We start from the raw sequence: 13846 nt of genomic DNA on the forward strand, positions 1-13846 counted from the left end.
TGGGTCGGGTCCCTGACAACGGTCATGCAAAACCCGTAAAAAGCCGCCGACACTGAATTCTGTACCCCTTTGATACAATAGTCAGTACCCATGGGTCTGACACTGTTTCTTCCCAGCTTTCCAGGCATAGCTGGGAACAAGTTTCGGTGGCTGACCCCCACACATCCCTAGGCGACACCCCCCTGAGGTCCTGGACCTTTGGGGGGGGTGCTTCCTGTGGGGCACATCCCTAGCTGAGGAGTGAGGCTGGGACCCTTGCCGGCGCTGCGAAGGTTGCCTGGAACCACCAGAGGCCGAGAACCCCGACTCCTGTCTCCTGCCATAAGCCCATGGCTCCTGGCGAGTCCAGGATGACTGCGGGGCAGGCTGGGAGCCCCTAAGTTTCCACCTGGCAACTGCAGCCCTGCTGAATATGTGCCGAACAGAATCCCTTGTACGTCGAGATTGTTCAGCTTTATCCAGTGCACCCTGGGAGTCAGGGTGAAACACATGTGCTGGCGCAATCGGCATATTGGTCAGCTCCTTCCGAATATTTTCAGGCAGAGATGTCTGCGCTAACCAAATCTGCCTCCGTGACATCATGGCAGCAGACATAGACGCACCAATGTCCCTTGTAAGCTGAGAATGGGTGACAAGAGCAGCATCAATCAGGCTCATGGTGTCCTGGTCATCAGGATTGGCAGTCCTCCTAAGAGCTGCCAATAAAATAGCGAGAGCATTTCCCGAGTGGGCTGCTCGTGTGGCTGCATTATACAGTGCCCTCCAAAAGTATTGGAACAGTGAGGCCAATTCCTTTATTTTTGTTGTAGACTGAAAACATTTGGGTTTGACATCAAAAGATGAATATGGGACAAGAGATCAACATTTCAGCTTTTATTTCCAGGTATTTAAATCTGGATCTGATACACAACTTAGAAGATAACACCTTTTGTTTGAACCCACCCATTTTTCATGAGAGCAAAAGTATTGGAACATGTCACTGACAGGTGTGTTTTGTTGCCCAGGTGTCTCCCAATTACATTGATTATTCAAACAATAAATAGCACTGAATGTCTGAGCTCAGTTTCAGATTGGGTACGATAGATTTTGCCTGTGCAGACTGCATTTAGAGGTGGAGCCAACATGAAAACCAGAGAGCTGTCTATGGGTGAAAAAGAAGCAATTGTGAATCTGAGAGAAGATGGACAATCAATCAGAGCCATTGCACAAACATTGGCCATAGCCAGTACAACCATTTGGAATGTCCTGAAGAAGAAAGAAACCACTGGTGTACTAAGCAACAGACGTCGAACAGGTAGACCAAGGAAAACATCAGCAGTTGATGACAGAAACATTGTGAGAGCTGTAAAGAAAGACCCTAAAACAACTGTTAGTGACATCAGCAACAACCTCCAGAGGGCAGGAGTGAAGGTATCACAATCTACTGTTCGCAGAAGACTTCATGAACAAAAGTACAGAGGCTACACCAGAAGATGCAAACCACTCATTAGCAAGAAGAATAGGAAGGCCAGGCTGGAATTTGCCAAAAGGTACAGAGATGAGCCTCAAAAATTCTGGGAAGAAAGTTTTATGGACTGATGAGACAAAGATTAACTTTTTCCAAAGTGACGGAAAGGCGAAAGTTTGGAGAAAGAAAGGGATCTGCTCATGATCCCAAACATACAAGCTCATCTGTGAAACACGGTGGAGGTTATGTCATGGCTTGGGCTTGCATGGCTTCTTCTGGGACGGGCTCTTTCATCTTCATTGATGATGTAACACATGATGGCAGCAGCAAAATGAACTCAGAAGTCTACAGAAACATTTTGTCTGCTAATTTAAAGAAAGATGCAACCAAACTGATTGGGAGATCCTTCATCATGCAGCAAGATAACGACCCAAAACACACTGCCAAAACAACAAAGGAGTTCATCAAGGGCAAGAAGTGGAAGGTTTTAGACTGGCCAAGTCAGTCTCCAGACTTAAACCCAATAGAGCATGCATTTTACCTGCTGAAGAGGAGACTGAAGGGAGTAACCCCCCAAAACAAACAACAACTGAAAGAGGCTGCGGTGAAAGCCTGGAAAAGCATCACAAAAGAAGAATGCAAAAGTTTGGTGATGTCAGTGGGTCACAGGCTTGATGCAGTTATTGAAAGCAAAGGATTTGCAACTAAATATTAAGTCTCATTCACTTTAATCTATTTTAAGTTTATATGTTCCAATACTTTTGCTCACCTAAAAAATTTGTGTTCCATTACAAATAATGCTATCTTCTAAGTGTATCAGATCCAGATGTAAATACCTGGAAATAAAAGCTGAAATGTTGATCTCTTGTCTCATATTCATCTTTTGATGTCAAACCCAAATGTTTTCAGTCTACAACAAAAGTAAACAAATTGGACTCACTGTTCCAATACTTTTGGAGGGCACTGTATGACCGACACAGCAGTCGGTCAGTCTTGTTGCACTTTTTTACTGGACAGCATGGATTCGCAGTCATACGCTCTGGACCCAGAGATGTCAAGCCACCATTTCCCGCTCTACAGGAGGCATATCCCCTAAACCAGTCTCCTGAGCAAACTGGGGCACCCCACTGGGGACATTCCATGCCTTCCTGAGCATCTGCAATTAGTCCCCCGCCACAGGCACAGAGACAAATCCCTGGGAGTGCTGGGACTGAGAAATGCCTGCCCAAACCCTGTCAACAGTGAGTTAATGGGGAAACACAAATGCAGCTCAAAAAGCAACAAATGAATGAACAGCTCTGTAACTGCGGCAAAAACTGATTTTTTTAAACTTAATTCCCGGCTTGAAAACACCGCGAGACAACAGCACTTACCCGAAAATGCAGCTAGAGTAATTAGTTACCACCAGGTGCAACAAATTAGGTTACCTGAAACAAAGAGGAGAGGTTAACGCATGCAATGTAACTCTCTGCCTCACAATGTCATACAAACGACAAGAAAATGGGAAATCCACATGCAATCCTCAGGGACACAAGGCACCTGCACAAAATTGATGGATTGTTAAAAGTGGAGTCCTAAACACACTTACCTGCAGGTCTCGGATGAGGCGAGTGAAGCAAAGAGGAGGAGGCATGCTCACCGGGGTGCTTTTATGGGCGAGCCAAGCCTCCTAAGGTCAGTCACATGACATTGTTGATATATAGGTCTTGAGGATAGGGAGATGATGGCATCATTCAAGGTAAAGACAGTCTGGTGATGGTCTGAGTGAGGTTGAAATAAATCTGCATTCTGTCTATGTTATGAGGTGGCATAGTAATGCAATAGTAACGCACATAAATGGATAAGTAATTTAAATCTGATTACTGGTTTGGAGATATTAATGTGTTAGATTACTCGTTACTGAAAAAAGTAATCAGATTAGAGTAATGGCATCACTGGTCACAAGTAAAAGTCAGGTATTTAAAACTGTGTAAGTACCTGCATCAGGATGTACATCAAGTACCAAAAGTACTAATTTTGCAGAATAATATCTATCATATATATTATTATAATTACTGATGCATTAATGTGTTCATCTCTTTAATAAAGGTGGAGCTCTTTTAATGACTTCATAGACTGCTTGGTAGCTTGTATTGTTAAAAATACTGAAATAATTGCTACTGTACTGTGTGCAGGGTGAAGATCCCTGATCAAAATGAGCATTACCTTCTGATTAAAAGGCCATTTGAGGAGTGCGTCACTGTGTCCTCTCATCACCACAAAGAACAGAGACAGGTGGGTGCCGCGGCCTGTCCCGTCACCATTCAGATAGATTCGCAGGCACATCTTGTAGCCGTACTTACTGGTATAAAAAGCTGGAAAACATAATGCACCACAAAGTGTGATGATGCCTTTTATTGACTGCAAGAAGTGGAAATCCTTAATCAGACAGATGCCTCATCATTGTCTGGATTATAACTCAGATGGGTGTCATCATATGAAGCCGTTACCAGGAGAGAACATCGCAGGGGCTCGGCCGGCCACAGCATCCTGCCTCTTCTTGGTGAAATCTGAGATCTTCCAGACAAAGATGCCGTCATATGTGGCTGCAGACATCTCCCTCATTTTACCCTCCATCTCCACAATAGACAGGTCCCTCAGACTCACCGTCCTCTCAAGTTGACGAACCTGCAGCACAGTTACACATGAATAAGACCGTGATTGATTTTCCTAAAAAACACTGGGCCTCATTCACAAACAGTGCATATGCACAAATCTGTACTTGCGTACAACCATTTTAGTAGAAATCCTGTATCATTTTCTAACCAGAATTTTTGCATACTCTGCTACCAAATGTACTGTAAATGTACAAACTGCCTCAGTCCATGTGCACAAAGGATGAAGGCTCGGCTGTTTTAGAAAATGTAAACACACACCTTTTAACTACATGCAGAGCATATTAAAATGGCATTTTTTACAAAAGGCTTTAATAGACAACAATATTTAAAACCATTAATTTACTAATGCAGGCACTTTCATCCTCAGCCTTTCAACCTCATCAGTTATTCCCATAATTTAAATATCCCTCTCTAAAAACAGAGTCTCCTAGTCATATGTGAATGTCTATATTGACATGTTACAGTTCTGGTTTTCATTGTTTTTATTGAATCTGTCTGTCAGCTAATGATGTCTACTCCCACCAATTTTAAGAGCCATGAAATTATTATTAGGTCTGCTGTTGTTGTTGTTATCATCATCATCATCATCATCATTATTATTATTATTATTATTATTATTATTATCAATAAGGTATATAAAAAATTGTGATCTACCTCCAAGCAGCTGTTAAGATGCCATATCTAATCTTGCTAGAAGATATTGTGCCTTTAGGAGAGAGCGCAGCAGAGACCAACATGTTTGAAGAGAGTGAAGAACATCTTATCAGCTGTTTCTGACTGCCAAGACATATACAGACACTTGCTGATGGTCCAATACTGGTGTGTCAGGGCCTAATATGTGCATAGAAACAACTCTCTCCATGAAACACCTCTGGACAAACTGATTTCCTTATATCCACCTTATTTTCAAACACGTAAGTAAATAGTGATCAACTTCCATTTTTTTGTGAGTGACTTCCGGTCAGCCGCTTTCCCTCTTGCTTTATCTTACCGGAGCTAACGGTGCAAGCTAATTTTTTTCAGTTTTCAGTTGTTTATGTTAGGCAATCAGTTAGTTAGTTAGTTAGTCTGTGTATTTTATATAGATAACTGTGCCCACGTTTCCGTTATAACAGAAATTTATTCCCTCTAAACGTGAATAAATCGCACGTCAATGAAAAACTATGAACCAAAAAAGCACAATCTATCCTGAGTGAGACAAACTGCTTGATCCCCGTCTCCAGTGTACCAGCAGAGAACCTGCAGAACCGAATCAGCGAAAAAACACACACAGGCTACACAGCCTCTCTACCTGAGCAGCTGAAGCTGCGGCTCACACCCTCGACACACAGACAGTGCTTCTGCATGCCAGCCAAACATGTGCGCAACTGTGAGAAATGAATATGTGAGGTGTACGCTGCTTTTTTTGCCATAGTGATGCGCAGATCGGCTCTGATAGCACCCGAATCAGCATGTACGCATCAACCATCCAATTCACTTCAAAACTATTAGAGCGGCTCTAAAGCTAAGCAAAGAAGATGACCTCAATATCAAGCATGCTCACAGGTTGCTTGCATCAAAACCCACAAGCCTAAATATAATATTTTTAATTATCACATTCCAACAAAGCAACGGACCCAGTATCAAGGTTGTACACATAGACTTGCAATTTGAAGGAAACTGTATCGCACTATCAATCAATCAATCAATCAATCAGTCAATCAATCAATTAATCAATCAATTTTATTTATAAACCCCAATATCACAAATCACAATTTGCCTCACAGGGCTTTACAACATACGACATCCCTTTGTCCTTAGGACCCTCGCAGCAGATAAGGAAAAACTCCCCCAAAAAAACCCTTTAACGGGGGAAAAAAAACGGTAGAAACCTCAGGAAGAGCAACTGAGGAGGGATCCCTCTTCCAGGATGGACAGATGTGCAATAGATGTCGTACAGAACAGATCAACATAATACATTAACAGTAATCCATATGACACAATGAGACTACTACTACTACTACTACTACACTAGACCATGACTACTCTACCGCCCCGCAGTGGAGACACAAGGAGTATGGAGAAATCAAACATCAGCTGACGAAGTGCAGGATCAAATTCTGGCATGGGAGGCCACAGAACAACTGAAGCATCTGGGCATCACTGCAAGGCTGTTGGAGGCAGAGCTCATGAAGAAGGAGTTTCATCAGGTGGGATAGAACCTCGATATGGTGCACTAAATCTGATGCTTTAGGTTAAACTGCCTAAAGTGCAAAAAGGGGTACACTGATAATTTTCTCCTCTCTCTCCCTGATTTACATTCAATAAAGAACAATGTCATGGTAATAAGGGCTGGACTTAAACATTGGCGTTTATTGCGTATTATATAGTGAAGTAAAAATAGCGTGTGTGGGGAAATTCCACTTTCCGCAAAAAATCAAGGGAATCACTCAATTTCACATACCATATATCCCATATAGTCAGGTTCTAACAGTAATGGATAGGCCAATAACCCCCTTTTAATTTAATACCATTTTTATGTACTTAAAATTATTTTTTGAAGGCCTGATGCCTTTTATAACATGGCTCTTGGGGAAACCACTAAAACTCATGGGACTGAAAAAGTGGGTAGTCTCAGAGGGACTAAAACAAGGAATTCTTTTGAACAACTAGCGAAAACATGACAGACCGTAAGCAGCATGCATCTCAGAGTAAGCTACAATACAGCACAGAAGAAAAAACAATGCAAATATAGCGTAGCGAAGCAGACAAAGGTGGGGTTGCCTTTAACTTCAACTTTCACTGTTGTTACTGTTCACAAAATAGCTGCAAATTCCTGCATAGTATACCTTTAACAAGCTTTCTTTGAGTCTTCAGTGAGACCAAAACTGATGCTTCTTGCAAAGTAGAGTGCTGTAGTGTAATGTGACAAATGAGATGAGCAAACAACTGTTCAATCTTTAAGTAAAGATTCTATGAAGCTAACTGTAGGGTTAATATCAGCCTGGATAGAATTATAATGCCACCCTTCACCATTAATATTTGCATTACATTGCTCAAGACATTTTCAGAGGTTTCATATTATGCTCTTTTGGAGAAAAGCAAGGTGGCAAAACAAGGAAAGTGTCACTAACTTCAATCTGATGTAGGCATCTGCAAATGAAGATCATTTTTATTTGTGGGTGAGGTGACTCTTTCAAATTCTTGAAAGATCTGGTGGACATCACAGCTGGACAGCAAAGGTTATATGTCATTTAGTCACCTTGTTGTTGAGGATCTCAATCTTGTCCTGGTCCAGTCGGTGTTGGCGGTTATAAGCCTCCATGGTGGTGCAGGAGCGCTCCATCTCTCTGTTGAGAACGCAGACAATATTCTCAAATGTGCTCACTTTGAGCTCCAGCTCCTGGCAGCGTTGGCTCAGCTCAGCCACCTTTGTTTTTTCACTCTGGAGCTGCAGCTCCAGGGCAGCACCCATGGCGCTGGGCAGTGGGGTGAAGGAGGTGGTCAGAGTCGGGGCATATGCACCCTGCATGGAAACCGCACCACCCCCACCCAACTGGCTCATCTTCACCTCCAGGTCCCTGAGGGACTGGTGGAGTTCTTGCAGCTTATGGCTGGCTGCTTCCAGGCTCTGGGGCTGAAGGCTCTCCAGGCTCACCTTGATGCCCATGATGAAATGCAGCAGCAAGTTGAGGTGTTCATAAGAACACTGTCGCTCATGGTCATGGATCCTCTCTTTCTCCACCTCCACTCAAAGAAAGACACAAGCGGAAACACATAAAGAACACAAACAACAGCCCTCGTCCATTCCATACAAAAAAAATTACATGATGTTTGCATGATGTTATGTGAAATTGTGCCACAGGAGAAGCAAAAAGTAAACGCATTCAGCAAATAAATAATGGAGCTAATAATTTACATATATGTGCCACACAAATTATTCATCCCCACAACTGCCATGCTTAATATAGAAAAAAGGAGAAAAAAAATATCCAAATGGAAACTAGCTACATGTAATGATTTGAAATAAACCTGAATAGTGAAATCCTGTCAAAAACCACAAGATGAAGAAAAAAAAAAACACTCCAAATTAATTCAAAATAATAATAATGAAAAGGACAATTTAAGGGAAGGAATATCCTTCAGAGTACAGAGAGGTCAGTCATAAAAAATGAGGCACAGCTGTAAATCTGGCTCAAGAAGTGAATGACCTTCTGAAATGGTAAATGGACTAGCGCTTTTCTATTCTTCCAAACACTTTTATGCTTTTACACTACATATCACGTTCAGCCTTTCACACACTCATCCACACACTGGTGGCAGAAGCAACCATACATGGTGCCACCTGCTACTCAGTAACCATTCACACACTCTCACACACCAATGGAACAGCCATCGGGAGCAATTTGGGGTTCAGGCTGTTTGACCATCCAACAACTATTTCCATTGGAGTATACTGGTGCTTTTATTAGGCCAGTTCCAGTTGCAGCTTTATGGCTGTTGAAACAAACTATAATTACGTTTGGGCTAGTGTATGTTTCAGAGTCTTTCACATGCCCTCCTTTAGTTTTTGTCTCTCGCAGAAAATGTATGCTGGTTTTTGTCATATTTGAGTCCCTATTAATTTTTGTGCCTTTCAGTCTGGTTAAGTCTTTCAGGCCATTGTTGCTGCTAAAGGTGCTTCTACTAAATATTGACATGACATGGCAATCACGTTTTGTTTTATATTTGAACTTAACATGGAGTTGTTAGGGAAATACCTTCTATGGCATTATGCATTCATGCACGCACGCATGCGCGCACACATACTCACACGTACACGCATGCATGCACACACACACACACACACACACACACACACACACACACACACACACACACACACACACACAGGTTTCATACTCAACAACACAGGATTCATTTACAGGTATGTGGCAATAAATTCTGTAATAACGATTGAATGTGCATGTTATTTGTACCTTTTTTTGTCAAATCATTGGTTTAAGCATTCCACTTCATATGACCATTAATTGGGAGATTTTGTTGAATCTTGCCAAGATCCTGTACTTGTTACATTAGCCATTGTTACACATATAGCATATTATGACAAAAAGTCTACTTACAGATGTATTGCAGCCAACAACATGAAATCTGCATGGTGCTTTAAATTTACTGCAGAACTTAATATGGTCCACATACTGCAAAACAAAAAAAATGAAAGAAGCTAATGATCTATAGAACACATTATAGAATTTGATCAATAGCTAAATGGTAAATGAGATCAATCCAACATAATTATGAGAAATCACTTGAAGTATAAATATGTGGGATACCTTCTCTCTAGGAATCTTTTTCTTTGCACAACCTTCACAAATCATCGGGTACTTTGGACAGATCTCATCATGAGCCTAAAAAACAGTATGGAAACTAAAGTTAGTTAACAATCAGAGAAATATCTCATCCTGATGCAGCAGGCATCACCTGGCATAATGTAGACATCACAGGCAGTTTTTAGAACAACGGTTACCCGTTGTTAAACATATGTTTAGGTATTAAGTTTGCCGCAAGGCTTTCCTTGCAAAAGAATTTTAACTGTCTCACTAGTTAAAGTGAGACAGATAAAATTCACACTAACATCCCCCCGCAATTAAAACATTGTGTGTTTTTGTCTATGTCCATCTGTACATGAATAGGTATGGGGTGTCAGGGGTCCAGGCAGTGTTAGGGTCATAATGTCATAATTACACATTACTCGTTACTTTTAAAAAGACTAATGTACTACTTTACTTAATCACTCCCTGTGGAAAGTAATTTGTTATATTCATCACATTACCTTACTCTGCAACATCCCCTGAGACGAATTGTTACGACAGTGCCAGTTAGCAATTCAATTATGCTCAACGTTCCTCATGCCCACATATCAGAACACAACAAGAATCAGGAGAATCAAGAAGGCACTGCAGTAGACTATAACTGCCTCAAAAGGACACTATATCAGTATAGCCTGCATGAGGCTGGCCTCCCTAACACTGCATAGTACAAATATTAATTCCCTTAAAATAATATATCAATAGGCGCTGTCAATGTTGTCAGCACGTCCGTTTATGTTTTTCTGTCTTCCCATTTTACAAATAACAGAAGAATGTTTATAACGCAAGTAACAACATAATTCTTTGATTAGAATGTGTAATGTGATTACTGAATTTGGAACAGTAATATGTTACTTTACTGTGTTAGTGACAAAAGTAATGTGATTATAGTAACATAACAGGTTACACCCAACACCTCATCCAGGAATATAAGCCCAGTCAAAAGGGGCATTATGTAATTTTCATAAAAGTACATTGATGGTACAACCATAGATGTCGGAACTAGGGGTGTGGGGGGTGCGGCCGCACCTCCCATCCGCACCCCCGCAACCCAGCCTCCCTACCCACTGCATTACGCTTTAAAAAAAATAAAGAATCTGACTTTAAACTCAATTTGTCTGACTTACATTTATCTCTTTCATATCATTAATGCATAGATCTATGCTTTTGATGTGATATGCAGCCTGCCTGACTACATACAGTAGCCTTGGCATCCAGGATGTTGTGTCCATCCTGCAAACCTTGCAGGTGGAGAAGCTCATTAAGCTCTGTCTGGCCCTGCCCATATCTGTCGTGGCATCCGAGTGCTCTTTCTCAGCCTTGCGCAGGCTGAAAACCTGGCTGTGCAACACCATGACACAGGAGAGACTAACACATTTGGCCATTATGAACGCTCACAGTGACCTTATGAATGAAAGCGATGTCTCGACCCTGCTTAAAATCTTCATCAGTAGGTCAGCTGAAAGAAGATCCACTTTTGGAAATGCATGAAAGCCCTAAGTCAGGAGCACAGACTTTTCTTTTTTTCATTCAAGGTTACAAATAATGTTATGTTCCTTAAATGGCTTGATTTAGTTATCAAAGTTTAATTTCCTTAACAATAAAGATGCTGTGTTCATCCATTCTAGTTCTCTTATAACTGCATGTTATTATAAAATAACTTCAAATCAAATCCTTAATCACTGATAAGTGTGCGTGCTTCCCCCGCCCCTCCCAACAAAAATCCCGCCCGCCTCTTAGAAAATAGTTCCGACGTCCATGGGTACAACAGAGATTTTTTAACTCCTATTATTATTCTTTGTCTTATTTCTATATGGGGAATTCCAGCTCTAAGCTTTGGAACTAAAGTTCCTATCATTTGGGGGCTTCGGGAGATGTAAACAAGAAACCAACAACAGAAGGAAGGGTCATGACTTCAGTGACAGCATTCAAAATTTGCATTTGTTTGTTTATTAACAAGGATCCCCATTAGCTGACGGCAAGACGCCAGCTAGTCTTCCTGGGGTCCAAAAACTTTACAACATCATAAAAATTTAAAAACAATTTAACAGATCACACAAAACACATTTACATAATAACAAAGCATACAAATAATTTAAAATAATACATGGCTCAACATTGTCATCATTCTTCTCATACTTCTTGATTTTGCCAGGGGTAGACTAATCAAGCCTCTACTTGCCCCTCTGGTGTAATGCATGTGCATGTTTGATCTATAAATTATTTTATTATAAATAAATTTAGGATTATGGGTTAAAATAACCTTCGGGAAGAATAAAAGTAGGTTGGCAAATAGCCTTTTCTCAACATTTAGCCAATTGAGACGTACATGCATTTCACGTGTATTAGACCTGTAAGAGCAGCCCAGGACTAGTCTAGCAGCCTTGTTTTGTGCCACTTGTAACATATTAAGAAGATGCTTCGAGGCAGAAGCCCATACCACAGAGCAATAGTCCAAGTGGCACAAGATTAAAGCACATGCAATTGGCTCCGCAGAGAGGATGGAAGGAAGGGTGCACACTTTCTCACGGTAGCAACAGCTCTACCCATTTTGGAGACAGTATTCCTGATGTGATCAGACCATGATAAAGACCTATCCAGCCAGAGGCCTAGAAGCTTAGCTTTTTCAGCTTGCTGTATTTGTTGACCGGCTATGTGTAATGGTTACTAGCTAATCTTTGACAGGACCCAAAAACCATACAGGCAGATTTAGATATGTTAAGGACCAGCTTGTTTGATTTAATCCAATTGTATAAGATCTTCAGTTCACTGGTCAAAACTTGAGTGAGTTCAGAGACAGTGTTAGCCGCATAATACAGGGTTGAATCATCAGCGAATAAGGTTAAATTTGCCTGTCGAATAGTGGTAGGCATATCATTTGTGAATATAGAGAACAATAGTGGCCCCAGACAACTCCCCTGTGGAATACCACAGTCTAACTCTCTGCTCCTAGAAAAAGCTCCATTAAAATAAACCCTCTGGGACCTAGAGGTCAGATAACTCCTAAAAAAGAGAAGAGACGAGCTATTAAAACCATAGTAAATTAATTTTTGTATTAAATATCATGGTCGATCACATCAAAAGCAGCACTAAAATCCAACATAACTGCACCAACCAGCATTGAACTGTTGATCGCAGAGAGCCAACTATCTGACATCTGTGTCAAGGCCGTGCAGGTCGAATAACCAGTCCTGTATGCATGTTGGTGTTCAGTTATTAGACTGTTCACTAAAAAGTAGGTTTGGACTTGATCAAACAGAATTTTTTCTAATAATTTACTAATAACAGGTAGAATGCTAATAGACCTGGTGCTGGGACCACTGAAAGTAAATTTAGCATCCTTGGGAATAGGAATAATTTTACCCTCCTTCCAAACGGTATCTCACATAAGTGAGTACACCCATCCCATTTTTGCAAATATTTTATTATATCTTGTCATGGGACAACACTATAGAAATGACACTTTGATATAACTTAAAGTAGTCAGTGTACAGCTTGTATAGTAGTATAGATTTACCTTCCTCTGAAAATTACTCAAAACAGAGCCATCAACATCTAAACAGCTGGCAACATAAGTGAGTACACCCCACAGTGAACATGTCCAAATTGTGCCTAAAGTGTCAATATTTTATGTGCCAACCATCATTATCTAGCACTGCCTTAACCCTTTTGGGCATGGAATTCACCAGAGCTCACAGGTTGCTTCAGGAATCCTCTCCCACTCCTCCATGATGACATCATGGAGCAGATGGATGTGAAGACACCTTGCGCTACCCCACCTTCAGCTTGAGGATGGCCCACAGGTGCACAGATGAGTTTAGGGCTGGATACATACTTGGCCAGTCCATCACCTTCACCTTCAGCTTCCTCAGCAAGGCAGTTGTCATCTTCTAGGTGTGTTTTGGGTCATTATCATGTTGGAAAACTGCATTGCAGCTCAGTTTCTGAAGAGGGGCGATCATGCTCTGCTTGGAATTCATGTTTCACTGTCTTGGTGGTCTTTCAGCATGTGTGGCACCTTGGTGAAGAGCATCAAGACAACTGTCCCATGCCTACAGTCAAGTAGTAGTGGTGGCAGCATCATGGTTTGGGGCTGCATGAGTGCTGCCGGCTCTGAGGAGCTTGGCTCATTTAGGGAAACATGAATTCCAAGCAGAGCATGATCGTCCCTCTTCAGAAACTGAGCTGCAATGCAGTTTTCCAACATGATAATGACCCAGAACACACCTAGAAGATGACAACTGCCTTGCTGAGGAAGCTGAAGGTGAAGGTGATGGACTGGCCAAGTATGTATCCAGCCCTAAACTCATCTGTGCACCTGTGGGCCATCCTCAAGCTGAAGGTGGGGTAGCGCAAGGTGTCTTCACATCCATCTGCTCCATGATGTCATCATG

The 13846-nt window shown here is 41.5% G+C and overlaps 1 protein-coding gene across 1 annotated transcript in view; it reads right to left on the reverse strand.

Annotated features, from left to right (window-relative positions):
- The window catches only part of traf2a (Tnf receptor-associated factor 2a), a 185055-nt gene that overhangs the window by 22239 nt on the left and 148970 nt on the right, over positions 1 to 13846 (reverse strand). The window contains exons 5-9 of the mRNA XM_049578795.1: positions 9417 to 9491; positions 9207 to 9281; positions 7346 to 7828; positions 3937 to 4114; positions 3653 to 3801 (exon numbers count right to left, since the gene is read on the reverse strand). Of these exons, the coding sequence (XP_049434752.1) occupies positions 3653 to 3801; positions 3937 to 4114; positions 7346 to 7828; positions 9207 to 9281; positions 9417 to 9491 (960 nt within the window). The remainder of the gene's footprint in view (positions 1 to 3652; positions 3802 to 3936; positions 4115 to 7345; positions 7829 to 9206; positions 9282 to 9416; positions 9492 to 13846) is intronic.

The sequence above is a fragment of the Epinephelus fuscoguttatus genome, linkage group LG6 (genome assembly GCF_011397635.1).
Source record: "Epinephelus fuscoguttatus linkage group LG6, E.fuscoguttatus.final_Chr_v1".
Taxonomy (NCBI): Eukaryota; Metazoa; Chordata; class Actinopteri; order Perciformes; family Serranidae; genus Epinephelus; species Epinephelus fuscoguttatus.